Consider the following 19,924-nt stretch of genomic DNA (forward strand, 5'->3'; position numbering starts at 1 on the left):
GAATTAAGCAAATATTTTGCCGCAATATTTCGTCAGCGTCCGTGTTCATACCATAGAAAACTATACAAATGGTACATAGTGAGGGTATTCTATGATTCATACTAATGTCAAGATGTGGATGGTATTCAAACTTAGGTTCTAAATTCTAATTCACACACATCTGTCATGAACAACTCCTGTCCTACAATGAAAGCGATAGAATTAACGGAAAACCTGGACGAAGATGTACAATAGTACCTAACGTATTTTAAATCAGCTCTACAAACTCTACACAAGACGGGGTATTGGATTCTGGATTCTGGATTCTAAATTTTTTTCGGTGCTGACCGAAGCCAGCCGGCACTTAGGCCTCGCCTTTGGGCCAATTGTACTTTCCTCAAGTCCATATCAGGGTGTTTTCCCGCTCCTCTACTCGTCAAGCCACCCAACTGCTTGAATGTATCTGAGTAATGCAGAGGGCGGGAACTCCCTGATTTTTGTCACACTAGGCCAGATGTCCTCTAGTATAGATTTCCTGTAGGAGGCTAGCGCTGGACATTCACGAAGAATGTGCTCAGCTGTTTCCTCTTCTTCATTGCATCCACGACAGATTGGGTCTGTTACTACTCCTATCGTATGTAATGTTTATTAAACTGGTAATGTCCCGTGAGGAATTCTACCAGTTTGCGCAATTTGTCCCTTGAAAGTGAGAGATAAAATTGCGTCAACTTACGGTCAGGTGTCGCTATACAAGCTCTACTCAGCCAACAGCTGCTCAGCGTCGTCCATATTTGTTCATGGCGTCTATGGGTGTATTGCTTTACGAGTTCATTCGAGAAGGGCATGCGCGCGGCTGGCTTCGCCATCTCATCTGCCCTCTCGTTTCCTTCGTTACCACTGTGTCCTTTGATCCAATAAAGTTCTACGCTGTTTCTCTGCGTTACATACCTTAGCTTTTGTCTGCACTCCCAAATTAGCCTGGATCGAACCATGCAGCTGTTCAGGGCTAGTAGTGCAGACTTGCTGTCAGTAAGTATGCGTATTGATTTGTTGCCGATTTCACGTTCAGCAATGATTCTAGCTCCCAGCATTATTCCCATCAGTTCTGTTTGTAAGACAGACGTGTGGGTGCCGAGAGTTACACTAACTGATTTGTGCGTTCAGTTGTTCGGAGTAGATGCCGGGTCCTGAATCACTATCTGTTTTGGCACATAGATGTCGATGTTGGCTCTTCCTTCTGAATTATAATTCACTAATATTCTATATGTCTTCTCATATATTAATTTTGTGCCCATTCGGTGACAACCCATCCTTAACAAGGGTATTGAACGCCTCCGTCAAGATACAAGTGTGTTTCGTTATGCGGCCTTGCTTGTTCCATACTCCCAGAGAGTGGAGTCTTAGAAACGTCTTCATTGCCGCTTCCTCTATGCAAAGAAGTGTCTCTAGAGCCACTGTGGGAGTAGTTCTCACTCCTCCTGTAACACTGAGACACGCCATTCTCTGAACGTGTTCAAGTTGCAGGGCTGTTGTTTTTTGTCTGGCTCTGGGCCACCAAACTAAAGCTCCTTAGCACAGCATCGGTCTGACTATCGCCGTGTAGATCCAGAGGGCGATCTTGGATTTTACACCCGAAGATCTTCCCACTACCTTACAACATTACCAAAGAGCCAAGCATGCTTTTTCCACTTTATCATCTACATGCTTCTTCCTTCAATACAACTCCCAGATATTTGACTTCGTCCGAAAGTTGAAACGTTGTGTTAAATATTTTTGGCATCTGTAGTGTGCCAATTTTCCTCTTCCTAGTGAACAAGATTAATTTAGTCTTCTCTCCATTAACGGAGAGGGTATGCCTGCTGCACCATTCCTCGACTATTGTTACTGCAGCTTGCATTATTTCACATAATGTTTCTGCGTTTTTTCCTCTTAGCAAAATGACTAGATCATCTGCGTATCCAATTGTATGGTAGCCAAGATCATTGAGGCGTCGTATCAAGCTGTCAACGACAGTATCCCACAGCACAGGAGAGAATACTCCTCCCTGGGGATATCCCCTGTCTACAGCCTCGATCTCAGTGCCACCTACATTGATCAATACTTCCCTATTCTTCAGCATACCGGTCACCCACCTAGTCAGGGTGAGGTTCACGTCGTGCTCTTGTAGGGCTAGTCCTATGCTTTTGAACGTCGTTTTATCGAACGCTCCTTCAATATCCAAGAACATTACTAAAGTGGAGAGTTTATTCTCCATGGATCTTTCTTGGATGTAGGCATGTTGGTTCGGATGTAGAGGTTGCTTGCTCAAAGCGGTCTCCCGAATCTCTTTTTCGTTTAGTCTTTCTAGCGTTTTCAGCAAGAATGATGTTAAGCTAATTGGTCTATAGGATTTAGGCAAGGTGTAATCTTGTCGTCCTGGCTTAGGTATGAAGATAACCTTTGCTTTCCGCCATGCATTCGATATGTAGCTGAAAGCCGGACACGCCCGAAGCATTGGCAACAAGATAGGGCGTAGTCTGCCTCATTCCCCTCTGCATGAGGGCGGGATAAATACCGACCACTTCCGGAGATTTATATGGGGAAAAGCTGTCAACCGCCCACTCCAGTCAGTGATGGGGTATTATACAAATTGTACCAAAAACGTGACTGAAAGAAGAAAAACTCAACAAATTTAATGACTTCCTTTATGGAGGTCCTAAACTTCAGAAGAACACAGCGTCCCCTCGCCTCTTATATGTGTAACGTTAACTTAGAACCATCATGAATGCAAGCTTCCCAAGTTCGAAGGATTAGATCTTTAAGGAAACTATTTATCCGACGACAGTAGTGAGAATCCGCGGCACTCCACACCTGGTCTAGGGTCCATTAAATGAGCCAACGGTGGTGTGGTAACCATCTTTCGGTTTTCCCCGAATCGTCAAAGGCTCTCCGAGACAGACGAGTTACAAGTATCGCCTTGTCCTGACAACCGCCTGATTTCTTCGTACTCGATAATGCCTTTGGGCCTATATCAACAGACAAATAACACCTTCGGAAGAATTACAAGGTGTCAAATTTTGCAGACCTTGGATTAGGATCTGAAGACTTTAGTGGGCCTCGGCTAGTGTCTCAGTTTATGCAAATTTTCTGCAGCAAATAAAAGTTGGGAGTTGACATAGACTAAAAGAACCTATGTTTTTTCGCCATCATTGACAAGATAGAGTTATGTCTTACCGATAGTTTGTAACGAAGCGAATTTTCGCGGGCCGGAAACCGTGACGCGTACCGCGAGAGCCGGGGGTAAATTCGTGATCGCCGCGCCGCCGCGGCGGAAGAACAGGACTCTTGCCTGAAACTCCAAGGAGTGCGGAAGTGCTGGGGCGGTTTTCTGAGTGAAAAAGAGTTTTTGGAGAAGTGTGACCAAGTGAGCAGTTCGACCCTCCGACCCACCGTAAGTACCTTTTTGGGTCGCCTGCCTGTTTTGTACCGGTTTTGGAATCGCCGCCCCCGAGCGAGAAACCGTGTCACCGTCACCGCGTTTTTTTGTCACCGTCGAAAGTCGACACCGTCGGGCACGCGTCGTTACTGTCACCGCGCTCCCCTCCCGGGTCGCCGTGCCGTCTTCGCGCGATTTCCAGGTTCAAGGTCGCCGCCCCCAGAGCCCGGAGGAGCCCGTCCTGAGGGAAGTCGCCGCCCAGGAGGAACGACCGTGCCGGACATTTAATTCTTTTTGTTTGTAAAACCGTTTTGTTAGATATTTAAGTTATTTAGCCGTAAGTTTTATTATGTTAGACCGTGTAGGTGGTGGTAGGGAATAAACCCTATTTCTGTTATAACACATCCTCGCCGTTTTATTTCGTATTCTCGCGTTTTCGCGGCGGCTCACCACCTGAATTCCGTATCTCCGGCTTTAGAGCACCCCGGCGCTCCCTCCCCCGGAGAGGGAGCTGGCGCCCGAGCGACCTTCGCTCCTGACCGAAGGCGCCACCCCCGGCGGCGTGAAGGTAGCCGCATAAGCTTGGTCGACCAGACGTGTTACTGACATCAGCGATACTAGTCTACCCAAAGCTTGGCACTCAAGTACGCCGCCACCCCACACGTTATCGGCGAGATTCCGAACCGTCACCGGACCGTCCGTCCCGCCCATCAGGAATTTCGTCGCAAGTTATACCGGATATGGAAGATCATACTGCATCTCTGACGTCTTCAATACGGAGGTTACACTTACCAGATGCGAAGCTATAGCTAAAAAGCAAACACGAATATAAGCGTACCTAATACAATTAATATCTGACGTTGACAAATGTCTTTTGTTGGATTGTAAGCTGACTAACTGAGTAGTATGGGTCAAGTCTTGCACCAGTGTTATTCTGATATCTTTTTTTAACTCAAGACAGTGAACTGAAATAAGAGATAAACGTAATAGTTTTACTTGGCTAGACATACGAACTTCCCTTTGCAAGTACTCCAGTACACCTTGGATAAAGATAGAGATGGTGATGATAGATTTTTCCAATAAATACGACGCAATGGAAAAATATGTTATCCAGAAAAGAGTATATTCTCCTATAAATGTCCATCCATTTCTTTCTGATAGACATAACAATTTTGTTGTCAACAATAATATATCCAAGTAAGCTTTAGGAGAAGGTTTGAAAAATTTCAAAGGTCAATTCACATTTTCTTTTAATAAATCAAAGGTGATTGACGAAAATGGTTTATCGTGTTTCGGAACGGCAAATTGTGGATACGTTGTTTTTCTAAAAGTGGTAGAACGATCTTTCTTTTTTTATTTTGATTAATTGAACAAGGTCTTAGTTGCGTCTCAGAACTAGGGAAATCATCTAAAGAAATGTCTCTGTTTTTACTAAGTCCCTAGTTTCCTCTTTTTACCAATTTTTTTTCTGAACATTTTGTTCGCTAGTGCACTCGCTTCTACTAACAAAAATCTACGAGAAAGTCGATTTAAAGTGCCAACAATTTCACACCGCTTTCATCTGAATTGTTCATACTCCACGGCAGGAAGTCGAGGAATGAGTATTTTGCTCAGCATCATTTGTTTCATTTTCTGGTTCGGTTGTGTAACAACAAGCTTTTCCGCCTAAACTCTCGATGATAACTACTTCGAAGAAACAAAACATTGTGGATATACTAATTTTTCTAGAATAAATGTTACAGTTCATCCACATTTCATCAATTTAAGAAACAATAAAATCACGAACACTGACGATCATGTGTAAAAAAAAGCAGAACAGCTAATTAAATCTGCAACTTGATGTGTCTAGTGGCAAATAAAGTTGGCACTAATATTTACTTGCAGATTTTACTCATTCGGAAAAAAAATCCCACATAAATGAGATAGTTTTATATCTTGTGAAGTCCATTTTTATATTGAAAATGTAGATTTCTTAGTAAATATAACTCATTTATGAATATATTATCTTTTTAAGATACAGACTGACCGCGAAATACATGCAAAAAAAATGGGGAATAGCTCACAATATGATTATGTCACTGGCAAAAATTCACGGTCCTAAGTGGTAGCAGTGTCTAGAAAAAATTATTTGAAATTAAATGTAAATTGTTATACGCGCCGCTGGTAATGTTTCGGGACCTACATAATTACTGCAATGAATGGGCAGGGGACTCGGAGTAAGAACCAAAAAAGTAACTTTATCAGGCACTTTTTTAATCGCAACGTGAAAAACACGAAAAGGGCCAGTCATTATCGAGCGGTCGTTGAAATCAGTGTATGGTCCAGTTTTCCAATGCAGAGTGTGTCGATATGGTAATTTGTGTGCGCGAACATTTGCATCAGTGGTACAGCATCTCCGAGATCATGGTACCTTCAACCTCAAACTCACGATCGTGGTCGTGATGGGACAGAAAGAAGAAATTGGATTTTCGCAGCTTGTAGTGCATCCTACATTAAAAGAACACGGTCACATCCATACCATGTTGACAAAGTGCGCGAACATTGCCAAAAAGTACAAGTACCGAAAGATCATCAATGACATGATGTCGTAGAAGCTCCAGCCACACACTGACAGTTGCACGCCAGTGATCTCGAGAATTATGGACGACCTGAGGGTTTAATTTGTCCTACAATAATTATCACACTGAATAAAATAATTCCATTTGAGTTATTCAGTGATTTTTTGAGTGAGGTGGCGCGAGTAAATCCCTAGCTTCACGGGCCCTAAAGCTGCTCGAAGGGCTTCATCTTGGCCTTCTTGGATACGGCATGGATGTAGTAGAAGATGAGTAGTGTGACGGGGTCGCGCACTACGACCAAGAGTTTCGAGGAGGGATTCATGCGCTGCACCCAGAACCAATAAATGGACCAATTTGTGTATTTGTTCCATTTAATTTGTCCTACAATAATCATCACACTGAATAAGATAGATAATTCAATTTGAGTTGTTCAGTGATTTCTAAGTGAGAATCGAAGAATAATTTCTAAATTCACTTTGACATTTCGATTTTCTATGGCTAATCCAAGAACGCGATCGTCGACTAAGACAGAACGTTTCGCGACAAATCGGACCGAGAGCTAATTTCAAAGTACAATTTTTAAAGTCTTTTTACAGCGAAAGCGCGATGCAACGATTTGAAAAAAATATTGGCCGATAGCTCCCCTTTACCAAATGCATGACCCAATAATAGCTTTAAAGTGATCTGGGGAGATATTATAAAATAAAAACCAATTCCCTATGTTAATTGCCTATGTCCAAACTTGGATGCGGCACCCTATATATAGACATATGTTTTGTAAATAGGAATCCATTCAAGCCCGAGAGCAGAGTAAAGTTACTTTATCTGTTTACTATGCTTTTTCTTCAAAGAAAAAAAAAAGATGTTTTATTACAGTTTTATTTTTACAATCAATATTTAAATAAGTCATAAAAATACTGAAGTGGCCTCCATTTTGCTATAAATGCAATCGAACAGTTTTACAAATATATTGCGATGTATGAATCATTTATAAACACTTTGTAGTAAATAACGAGCGTTCAAATAAAAACGACGTCAAATTTCCTTTGGAAATGTGAACGAATCATACACTAAGCCCTAAATTCACATATACAAAGCCAGCTTGACGCCGTTTTTATTTCAATACTCGTTATGTATCTAGGGAGAGAAGATACGTTTCTGATCCGAGCTGATTTTTTTCAGTAAGTCGAGGGCTCAAAAAGTCTTCTCTACCGGGCTTTATATTTTTACTTTTTTCAGTACTAGCACATTTGTTTAACTATTCTTCAGATTCCAGCACCCCATTTCTATATTTTAGAACTATCATCTACCGTTAATAATGTACAAAAATTGAGCGAAAGTTATTTCGACAAAAATTTTCTCGCCCCTGAAGTACAACAAAACATATCCAGCTTTTTCGAATAATTATAAAATTTGATATTGCTAATTTATTTTATTTTTTTTAAGAGAACCCCTAGAAGTTAAAACAAAGATGTGTACTTAATGTTAAAATAAATATTAAGAAGCGTGCTATGCGTATGTTTCAAATTAGTTTTTCTTTTACAAAATTTTTTGATGAAACCATCAACATTTTTGCAAGGACAGGTATATTAATTTGAGTAGGTGCAGTGTAATACTAATAATAGCAGTACTGTATACTCACCTTTTCGGCAAAATAGAATGAGCTATTCCTGATTTAATCAATAAAATAAGGTGACTCATGCATTATTCCTTTTAGCCAGCCTTCATAAGCAATTCTAAAAGATATAAAAGCACTGATAACGCACAAGTATATACTCATCGTAGTTTGCATATTTTATATAGGAGTTTATTAATTTTTTGGGTGGATGGACAAATATATTTTGATTAAAATGTACCATGCTTACGATAACTTTGAAACGTCTGCACTTTTTTTTTTCCAAAAATCTGGATGTGTAGGATGAAAACTCGGCACGGATTCATAAACTACATGTGTGGGACTATGTTTTTTATACAATTTAAAACCTATTTACTATGTACAATTTTGAGGTGAGATCATCACATTGTTGGTGGGATGGCTAGACAGAGTTTGGTTAGCGTTTTGCCATCTGTCTGATGTTCATAATACACATATAAAATTTGACAACAATTGGTTTAGTAGTTTCAGAGATTAACAAAAATTGACGGAGAACGGACGGACGAGTGGAAACGTGAGATCTATGATTTTGTACTCTAAGAGTCATGACACATCGATAAAATGTGAAAGTAGCCAGTCGCCCGATGGATGCGATTACAATACTTCCTTCGCTTAGTGACAGCTTAATATCAAGTCAACACACATCAACTTCAGCAATCTAGATTAACCCATGCTAACATTATCAATTATTTTTATTATCTACTTACTAATAGGGAAGAAAAATCCATGATTAAGGTTCAGAACATCGATTGCTCAAGCATCATAACATCTTCTAGTTCTAAAAAAAATTAGTCGAAGTTCTCTCACCCTTAAAGTACAGTCCAACACATCCCGCTTCATTAAAAAAATATACAACTTGGTTTTGCGACATTTTAATTGTAATAATCTCTACATATAAAAAATTATATAAATAGCAGCAGCAACAGTGTAAAAAATCAAAAGAAAGGTATATGAGGCGGAATCAAACGCGCGACAGTTCAGTCATCTACGCGTATGATTTAGTATTCCAACTCTTGAGGTCGGCACTTTTACTCCTTGCGCCACCGGCGGTTATAAAAGATTGTTATACATTTTGAAATTTTTGTGAAAATTTTGATGCCTCAGGTAAAAATTCAATGTATAAAATTTAAATGACGTTTCCTAAAAAAAAATGAGAGGATGTCAACAAATTCCTGGTGGCGATGAATAGCCAATTTTGATTAGCGTTTTACCGTCTACATGATATTCCTAATATACATACAAAATTTGACAACAATGAATCCAGTAGTTTCGGATATTATATGTCTAATAAAAATCGACACAAACAAACGACGCACAGACGGAAACGGAAGACCTATTTTGTCGTACTCTAGGGGTCATGAAACGTCGATAAAACATAAAAGTACCTAACTCAATTACATTGTTTCCTTAGCTTACGCTCAGGAAGTAAAAATATGTTATATGGTACAGTATTCTTTCGTTAATCCTACGGTTCTGTCGTAATAAGAATTTGCTGTCTACGACCTCACGATGGCGAATTTACAAGCATTGCATAGTTAACATTTTTTGCAATTGTCATTTAATTACCCTTGCTTATATATATATATATATATATATATATCCACATAAACGCTTCAATTAGTCTTGAAATAAAATAATCACACTTACAAATTTAGGGGGCAAATTTCACAACCCACTACAATATAACAAATATTTATAATAACCTGTATATCACAACAGGAATTTTCTAAGTAAGTATAATATAAAATGAAAGTACGTAAGTAGGTGGCAACTTACAAACCCGGATTAGAGGTAAATAATAGACACCATTCATTTCAAAATAAACAGGACAACATGTGAAAATAAAGTTCTCAGATAAGAATGAAAAATAATGGGAAAAGACCATGAATAAGTAGTTCATGGCAGTGTCATTTGACCTGTTTTTTGTTAAACCAATTGTATACATTACACAGAACGGTGCCAAAATTAAATCATATAACTTTGTTATACTTATTTGCTGTTATAATATGTGTCGCAAATGTTGCTCAAACAAATACATATCCACAAAACTGTGACTTCTTTCATTATTTTAAATTGCATGTTTACCGGAATACATTAATCCATTATGTTTGGAGATGTGTTTTCAAGCAAAATGAGTTTTGTTTACAATTATCATTATTTTGCAAATTCACCGGCTAACAATATTCATTTTTTTTTTCAGCATTGCAAAATGAGATTTTTGTGAGTACAAAATGAGAAACGAGCTATGATTAAATTTCAAAGCGTTTACATGTTTTTATACAACGGTTTATAAATATTTAATTTAACTTACAATATTATATAGTTTAAAGAAATCTTTCAAGTGTCTCTTAATAGCGAAATATTTATTAGATGAAACTTTGCCTTCACTGTTCACTTCACGCATTTAGTTTGCCTTTTTCATCTTTATATAAAGTGGTTTGTTTTAGATGAAACATCATAAAGTTTTAACTAGTTATGCTATAAACTCATTTAAACGTTAAGCTGAGTTGGTATTTAAGTTCCGGTTGAAGAGTAATTACCAAAGAATACCAGTTTCAGCAATTCCAGTAAAAATAAATTACAAAAAATCTCTTTGTGGTTTAATGAAATTATTAGTTTGATGGTTTTTTGCCACATCGGAGCTACGAGATTCAAATCTCATTATGTAGAAATGATGGCAATTTAAAGTAGATAAAAGTATTATTAATTCATGAAGCCAAGCTTCAAATGAATCTTCCATGTAATGAAGGGAATAGCCAAATCACGCACCAGCTGAATCGCAAGTAATTAGATGGGTACGTTTTAATGAAACAAAAGAAGCTTTTACAAAAGCGTCCAGTTTGTTGAAATTAATATCCATCCACTTACATGCAGAAAGCTCGCTGTTATTTATGACACCAATTTCGGACACTTATCCAGTAGAAAAATTATTACCCGAATTTCTCAACTAACTCTTTCATACATGACTAACATTAATAACACATGATAGCCAATTAGATTTCTCCGGAAATGTGTCGATCTTGCATTATCCACGCTTTTTGGTGATTCTCTACCAGATAACGCCCGCTCCATTAGAAAATGTGATTCTACTCGTGATACGATTCGAGTAAATACAAGTTATGTATATTGCAACATAAATTCTAACTCAAAAGCCAGAGCAAAAGACATCAGTTCACACTGAAGGCAGCTTATTCCTCAAAGAGATTTGGGTCGCCGACAACAATGCACAATTTCTGTAACCTAGAGAAGAAGCTACGTTTTGATTTTCCTGGATCTCCTGATACTTGTTTTGAATTTTCAATGAAATTATCTAGGTGAAGCTTTCACAGTATTAGGTACTCTTTCTAATCTTAGGGATACACTTGGATGACTTATAATTTGATAGCTAGCGAAGGGAACAAAGAGGCTGGAGCACTCAGGGTGCTGTATTAAAATAACTTACTTTCCAGTAAGGATTGTCGATGGCTTTACTGCTTTCGACGACAGCTTTAGGAGTTTATGGCGGAAGCTGCATACATGATGCCCTTAATTACACGTTGTTTGGAGTAGGTGGAGAAAAGCTTTCACTTCAGGAGATATTGCTTTAGTTTTGCGGACCAAATTAATTAACAACCAAGGAAATTTTCTACACGAAATGGCTTGCCAATAAATTTACATGTGGTCATGAATTATTGGTTAAAGGTAATTTTGAAGATTTTTAACGTGTGTGGAGCTAAAAAAACAGGCACGTATAATGAATAATGAATAAACAAATAAACACAAACGCGTTTTAGAATCACATAAAGTGGGAAAATGACATACATAAATACAACAATAACATTAATAATAATACTATTATTGCCTTCATTTGTTCAACAACGCTAACTCTAATTACAGGATAAACTAATATGTAAAAGTATAACATATAAATTAACATAGTAAATAATAATTATAAAAAAATATCTTCAAATAATACATCAGCGACTTTGCAAGTTTCAAAAATTGATAACCGGCGTAAAACGTTTATGCTTGTTGTAGGTAGGTGGAAACTAGCGGCAGTTCTTGATGAAATTCTGGAAACATTAAATGGATTTCTGGTTAAAAGAAATATAGAGTCAACTTGATTATGTACAAGTTTAGCTGCAAACTGTATACTACGTTGTATTCTTCGATTTACCGTTGTCGTACAAGCAGCTGATCCTGGTTTATATCCCCTTTCAGATAAATAATATCAAGTCTATAGGAAAATATTTTACATAACGTCGTTGAACTGTGTCCAGTCTTATAAGCATATCAATGGAAACCACACCAACATGGCGATTTCCAATTTACTTGAAACGTTGTCATAGAAAAATTGTTTATGAAACACGATGTTCCAGTGAACAGTACATCTTACTTTATAATGTAAACTTAAATTATTGAGCTTTTATAACTAGACAGCGGATTTCTGTCGGGCTACGTCACGATATAGGTGGGGACGCGCTGCATCGCCGGGACTCAGTAGCGGGTGATAGGTAATCACTGAATTTAATTGTCACTTGATTCCATAAATACAATTAACGATTTATTAATCAAACGGCTAAGTAAATGAGAACTGGAATTAACAGCAGAGTGCAACGAAACAGCGTTATTCTAATCTCAAATAAACGAAGTGCAGCCGGTAACTGCAATAAATTCCCATCCCGTACGAGCCGTACCGAGTTTGGCCTTGTCTAGCCCGACAGAAATCCGCTCTCTATTTATAACAGATTGCGGTGCTGGATCTTGTTGAACGCCTAGAGATTGGTGTACACACTGCGTTTTTGCGAATGCATTATAGAGATTTAGATGGTCTAAAGTTTAAGACGTGTTAATGGTTTTTCAACTGCGAATTTCCAAATCATTTTCCTCTTAGTTTACTGTTTATTACTTTAAATAAAATTGTTCCAATACTGAATTCATTTGTTGAAGCTAGTCGACTGTCCTCTTTACAGAAAATACTTAATGTCACCGAAGATTATCACAAAAAAATGATAATGATAACTATTTGAACCTTTTGCTGAGTTGTATAAGTGGACATTTTTTATTTGTATGTAGGTAAATGTCAAGGAAAACATTGTACCAAAAATAATAAATACCAGGTAAATTAATTAAAATAATGGAAGTATTTTTATTTGTAATTGGACTATTTTTACTTTTTTGGTTATAGAAATTAAAAGAATATGTAAAAAGTAAAGTAAAGTAAGCGTGCACCAACAATAATATGTAAATTCGCGGTAGAAAAACCATTAATAACTTAAAGTGTACACCATGTAAATTCCTATGATACATTCATAAAAAAAAATGCATGTCGACACGGCCAACTGCAAGTTGTCAAAGTCAAGTTAAATGGGGCTGATAATGGTCTAGCAAGACGAAATATACAGTCACTTACAAAAAAGAAAAAACTGAGTCATCGCCATACCTAAACTTGTTTGGAAGTGTAACCGTAATTTGCAGCAGATCATCTTCACAAACCTGAGAAAAATCGAAAGGTCCAATGTTATTTAAATAATGTAAGGATGAAATAAAATTAAATGTTGAAAATATGCTAGAAAAGAAATTGGCAAAAGTATCCACAACGGAATGATGAGGATCATCGAAATAATTATTATTGTCGTGATAGGAATTCTTGAATTCTTCCGCTTGATGTTTAAATATTTCCATATATCAGAGAAATTGTCATATGAGTATAATATTTATAACAATGTGAGATTTGACTTTTGAATAGGCCTCTCAGTTGACTGAAGTAATTATAATTCTGGTGAATGCCTGTCTTTAACTACTTTTTTCAATAATACTTCTTTATTCCTTTGACTTTAAAAGAGATGTCTGATTTCTGGAGTACCATGTGGGATAATTATATGTAAAATTAGGTACGAATTCGTCTAAGGATATAATAAAGAGTAAAAAGCGTCTACAGTGTCATGAACATTGTCATAAGTTGCTAAATGTGGCTCATCAATGTCACAAAGTACCTAATACGAGACCAGTAAAACAACTACATAAAACAGGGTTTTTATAAATGATTCTAAGCGCGTAGTTGGCCATCGATTTCAAAAAGACAGCTTCGCTGAAATTATGCCTCATTATGACAGTTCTCACTTGTCATTAATGTCGTTTGTACCCTGCAGTCCCGTAGCTACGGGGGGGCAAGATGGGGCCGAGCCCCCCCTAGAAGTTGTGGTTGCCCCCCCTGGAAGACTTACACATTAAAAATTTCAATTTAGTAATAAAATTTCAATATAATGCCGATTGCTGAAGCATATTTACTAGCCCCACCCACCCGCCCTTTATTTTCTTACAGGGTATATTATTTGGCAATATCACCCTAACGTTAATGTTGACCGTATAAAAAAAGCAACTGCCATGTCACATTTTATTCCATAGCCTAGTACTAAACATGCAAAAAAATAAATATTACGAATAAAGAGGTACGTGCTCGTAGAAGCTTTAATGAACTTTAGGAAATACAACGCAAAAATACAGAATACAAAAAAACGACAGCTCATTACTTTTTATTACAATTATTCATGTGTTCTTGTTTGCTGTCATGGCAAACCTACAGGGTCGCCCTTTTCTAATATCTAACACTTTCCCTCGACCCCGGGTTGTGCTAGATCTAGCCGCTCCGCGAAGGAACCATGCTTTATACTTGCTAGACCCTTGGTGAAGATGTCACCAATCATATCTTCCGAAGGGACATGTTGTATAGTTAATGAGTCATTCTTCACCACTTCTCTGATGTAGTGATGTCTAAGGTCGATGTGCTTACTCCTCGCATGATAGACCGGATATTGAGCCAGTCTCAATGCGCCTTGGTTGTCACTGAATAGCACCATCTGTGACAACTGTGCGAACCCTAACTCCAGCAGGAACTTCTGGATGAAAGTGGCTTCCTTGGCTGCTTCTGTTAATGCCATGTATTCAGCCTCTGTAGATGATAATGCCACAGTTTTTTGTTTCCTGGAGTCCCACGGAATGGGTCCCTCTGCTAACATGAAGACGTATCCAGTATACGATCGTCTGTCAATAGCACAATCTGCCCAGTCGGCATCTGCGTAGCCTCTTACAGGATCGGAGCAGTTTCTATACACAAGACCATAGTTCAGAGTACCCCTCAGATATCGAAGCACTCGCTTCGCTGCTGTCCAATGGACCTTGCCATGACAGTACAGTTATTGAACTGTCCCAAGGAACTCACTGCGTGACTGATGTCAGGTCTAGTTGTGATGACCAAATATGTCAAGCCACCTATCAATTCGCGCTACGGAAAATTCTTCACTTGTTCAGCGGTCTAAGATGTAGCCTCTTTGGTGCATAGTTATCTTTGACTTCTCAACTTCAAACTCGACTCCCAAACAATAGCCAACATTACCGAGTTTCTTCACTTCGAACTCCTTGCACAATTTTTCTCGAAATTGCTTGATTTTGTTAGAATCTCTTGACATTATCAGTATGTCATCGACATAAATAACAACCATCGTTGCATCTTCCCCTCGTCCAACACAATATACGCACGGATCGGCGTTGGTTGGAATCGCACCAAGTTTTCGCAATACCTTGTCCAACATCATATGCCAGCTTCTACCGGACTGGCGTATGCCATACAGGGACTTTTGTAGGTGACAAATTTGCTTGCCACCCCTAAAGTCTTCCAACATTCTTGCGGCTTTCTCGCCGACTACACTTGATCGGCCTCGTTTCTGTATGATAGACTCAAGAATATTAGCTAGATTGGTTGGAGGTCTCATGAAGACCTTCTCTTCGAGGGTACCATTCAGGTAAGCATTCGCTACATCGAGCCAGGGCCGGCTTAACACGGTAAGCGAAAGATGCACCGGCGCCCATGACAAGGGGCGCCAGGCGGCGGGCGCGCCTATGCTTCTCCATAGAAATAAATTAATAGGAGTATTAGATTTGCATTGAATTACTACGTACAAAATATTATAGCAGGAACAGACCAAGGCGCCCATCGAAACTTTGGGTTGGGTAATTGGACCTTTAGATCAATACCGACAAAAAATAACAGATTTATGACTGCCATTATCTGGGTAACAATTTGACGAGACAGCGGTATGACTAAAACCAGATGTTTTTCGAACATTTGTGACGTTTGTTGGTACCATAAAACTCCTTGTCGGCACAAACTTAAAAATTGTATTTTCCGAGTCTAGTCGGCTGGTTGTGGTGGTTGTTCAGTTTTGTTATATTTTAAATTTTATCAATTTTACAATATTAAGAATTTAAAAATTTTTGTAATGTAAAGATTTTTAACATAAATCTTTACATTCCCCTATTTTGTCCAATTGGGGCGAAATTTCCAAAAATCCTTTCTCAGTGGGTGCTTATGACACAAAAGGAATCTACTATCCAAATTTCATGTTTGTAGTTGTAGTAGTTCAGGCTTTGCGTTGATAGATCAGTTAGTCTGTCAGTCAGGACAAACACTTTTATCTATTAAGATTGATTCATCGTAATTTTATGTATGTTTGTTAATTAAAAGTATCTCTCTACAAAAATATGTGATTACAAAATTTTTTTTGTTTTTTTTTACAAACAATTTTTAAAGGGCGTTGAACAGTAAGTTGCATCGGGGCGCCTGGTCCCTTAGAGCCGGCCCTGCATCGAGCTGTTCAATCTTCATGTCGTGAATTGCTGCCAAAGATACGAGCAGACGTATAGATCTCATTCTAGCTGCAGGAGCAAACGTCTCATTAAAATGTACACCTGGCTTCTGGTTAAAACCTGGTGCCACTAATCTGGCTTTTCTTTTATCTAGCATACCATAAGATTTGTATTTATTTCTCAAAATTATGCGACTCCCGATGATCTCTTCTCCATTGGGGTACTGTACCCTCTTCCAAGTATCATTTTTAACAATGCTTTCTACTTCTTGGCAGATAGCTTCAAACCATTCGTTCGCATCGGCACCGTTCAACGCTTGATCTAATGGAATTTCGGAAAGAAAACCAAATACTGGTGCTTCGCTTGCCAACGTGGTTTCATCGGTTCTGAGGTTGTATCGTTTTCGAGGTCTTCCCTTCAAGCCAATTCTTTTGAATCGCGAACGGCCTGGACCACGTCTAGTTGATGCCGCTTCTTCTTCATCGAAATGTTCCTTCTCGGAACCCTCTTCTTCACTTGCTGCTCTCTGGTCGCTATCTTAGATTTCTTGTCGATTGTCTTCGATCATAGGATCTATGGGAACGTCGATCGTGGAAGTTGGAGGTATGACGTCTCCTTCTTCCAGATCTTGAACAACGAGATCTTCACAGTCATCATTCAACTTTAAATCTATTTTCTCTATAAATTTTACGTCTCGAGCTATGTATACTCTTCTCTCTTCTGGGAACCATACTCTAAATCCCTTGTCTTCTTCTGAATATCCGACGAAAACGCCTTCCTTACATCTTGGTCGGAACTTATCTTGATTTGGTTTCTTCTGATGACATAAAACACGACAACCAAAAGTCTTAAAATAGCTAACGTTGGGCTTCTTGCCCGTCCACAACTCAAAAGGAGTCAAGAGGTACGTGCTCGTAGAAGCTTTAATGAACTTTAGGAAATACAACGCAAAAATACAGAATACAAAAAAAAAACAACTCATTACTTTTTTTACAATTATTCATGTGTTCTTGTTTGTTGTCATGACAAACCTACAGGGTCGCCCTTTTCTAATTGACCCTTTTCCTGTAAGCAAAGTGAGTAGACATTATATAAATTCCAATGATACAGAGTGAGACAACATCGCGCAGGCGAAGTCAGATTTTTAGAGCGCCAAGTTAAAATTAACCAATGAGCGACCGATTACGCATGTGTAGCCGCTTGCATTCTGTCAAAGCGGTTTGTTGTCACAGGCCTTTGCTCTGCTGCCGAAGTGCCGGATACTATTTCCAACGTGGTGTTGAAGATGCGTGCGCATGGAAAGTCACTATGGAAGTTTTACGATCTTACAGGAAAAGGGTCAATATCTAACAATAAACTCGAAACCATGGCCGACTAGTATAAAGGTTATGGCCTTTCCAAAGTTACCATACGTGCTGCCATCTATATATTAATAATTCAAAAACGACACAAAAATTATTAACACTTTTTGAAAGGCACGAAGGCATTCATACCGAAACAAACGACCATTACAAGTTTTGAAGTCTCATAATGTCAAATCAAATTAAAATTTTGCTAAATTATTAAGTGTAATTATTAATAGATGGCAACACATATGGTACCTCTTGGACAGGCCATAATCTTTATACTAGTCGGCCATGCTCAAACAAATTGGTTGTTACCTAGTATTTTTGGCCACTGCACGAATTTTTTGATGCAATACAACTGTTTGTGAATCTACATTCTCTGTTTTAACCGGAATAAATCGTCCGGCGCGTTCAATGCCGCATCAAAGATTTGTAAACTTGGTTTTTCTGGCTTTTGAAAAATACCGTACCAATTCTTTGGACTTCGACAGGTTTTTACGCAAATTTAATAGCGTAAAAAATCGACGTTTACAATTATTTTAATGTTCTTTCAAAATGTAAAAACTGAGAAAAAATAAAGTAGTATTATTAAAATATGTATATGTATATATTTACATGAAGCCCCCTCTGTCAACAAACTTGCTCCCCCTGAATAAGTTTTCTAGCTACGGGGCTGGTACCCTGTCATTTAAAGTCGTCGTTTTTATTGTTGTTTTAACGTTTTTCAAGTGTGAATTACACTAATTGTCGTTGATTTAAGCTCAAAACAACAAAACAGTCGTTTTCCAAACTCTTGGCGGTTGCGGACGAAAATTTTGTTATTGTGCCAGGAAGCGAAGACTGTGAAAATGGTTTAATCTGTTGAACAAGACATTTTTATTGTTATGTCTTGTTATCGCAATGGGATTTCGTAAATGAAGAGTGGGCATGTAACCGCTCGTAAGCAAGAATATCTAGCCAAATATCGTGATTTAATAATTCAAGAAACATCGTTAGAGGTTCACATTAGAGATGTAATCAACAGATTTGTTCGAATTGGCAGTTTTAACCAAGAGGAATCTCGTAGAAGACCTTCAGTATCTGATAAAGTTGTTGATGATTTGACACGGCTTGAGCAGAATCCACAAACATCTTTAACAAACACTTCCTCAGCAGTCCGGAAATCCTGTTGCAACATGAAATTGAATAATGGATCCAAAACATTGAGGAAAGGATGTTACAGAACATTTTTAAAATTAAAAAGAGAGTGAACATGTGATTTGAATAAAAAATGGTGAACATTTTCAACATTTACTGTGATGTTCAACCGTAATAAATTTGTTTATTTTAATTGGAATGAATTAATTTTGTTTTTTAAAAAGATACGACGCCTTTAGGCAACCAGTTATACAGATGCGTGTGCTCTTTGTCATGCGTCCTTGGGCATTTAGTCAGTTCAAATCTCAGAGGCGGCATAGATTACATCGTGTTTTTTTTTTTTTAATGGCAGAAAAATACTGTCCAAAATTTTGTTGCCGAAACTGTACAAAATTATGAGTCCACAGTTGTCAAGGTGATTTAGTTTTATCAATAATACCACCCCCTCTAGGTATAGATAGACCCGCCCGCGAAAATTAGCGCTTACATCGCCATCTTACCGTTGCTCAGGAAATAATTTATTATTAAATAAAGAGCTATTAAACCATGTTTCACTTCAAAATGACATCAATATCAGACACAGGTACATGGGTTTCAAAAGTAAAAATCATCAGTTTTAGAATGAAGAGCCCTAACGTTTTTAAATGCATTATTATTGGTCACATTAGTTTTCCGACGCAGTTATAGGAACACCATTTTTATATGTGAATCTCACATTAGGCTCATTATTTTAAACACGGATGTTATGTTCACTTTACATAGATTTGTAAAGTTCAATCTTATATGAAGTCTCCTGTTACAGGAAAAAAAACAATGACGAATCATTGTGAGATATCCTTAATCTCTTAAATCTGCTTTTAACGGTTTGAACATCATGAATAATCAAAGTTTTAAAGAACGAGCCAAAGACTATTTGGTGCTATCAAATTTTCCCAGTGTAAAATAGGTAAAATAGCTCTTAACACAAAACGAAAAATGTTCAAGATTATGAAACTAGAAAAATTACGCAGTGCTCAGTCGTTAAAACTTTAGCTACAGCTGGATGGTGATTAGCATGAGATTCTAATTTAAAACTGGCGAGGGAATAGAACAAAAATGATTCAGTGCCACAAAAGACCGCCTTTCAGGAAGTTGTATCGAGAAACTACAATTTAACGTAAAGGGACAAAATGTTTATTATGTTTATTATTATTATTATTATTATTATTAT

General features: G+C 37.9%; 1 protein-coding gene across 1 annotated transcript; it reads right to left on the bottom strand.

The window, feature by feature from the left end:
* Nucleotides 1-408: 408 nt before the first annotated feature.
* Nucleotides 409-1,479, bottom strand: LOC135127302 (uncharacterized). The gene is made up of 4 exons (XM_064053746.1): nucleotides 1,286-1,479; nucleotides 1,128-1,216; nucleotides 713-1,084; nucleotides 409-608 (listed from the first exon to the last, which is right to left on the bottom strand). Exons 1-4 carry the CDS (start codon nucleotides 1,477-1,479, stop codon nucleotides 409-411), a joined length of 855 nt encoding a protein of 284 aa, XP_063909816.1.
* Between the last annotated feature and the right edge of the window lie 18,445 nt (nucleotides 1,480-19,924).

This window comes from Zophobas morio, unplaced genomic scaffold (assembly GCF_036711695.1).
Source record: "Zophobas morio isolate AGI-343-1 ecotype UQ-CSIRO unplaced genomic scaffold, CSIRO_AGI_Zmor_V1 ptg000011l, whole genome shotgun sequence".
Classification (NCBI taxonomy): Eukaryota; Metazoa; Arthropoda; class Insecta; order Coleoptera; family Tenebrionidae; genus Zophobas; species Zophobas morio.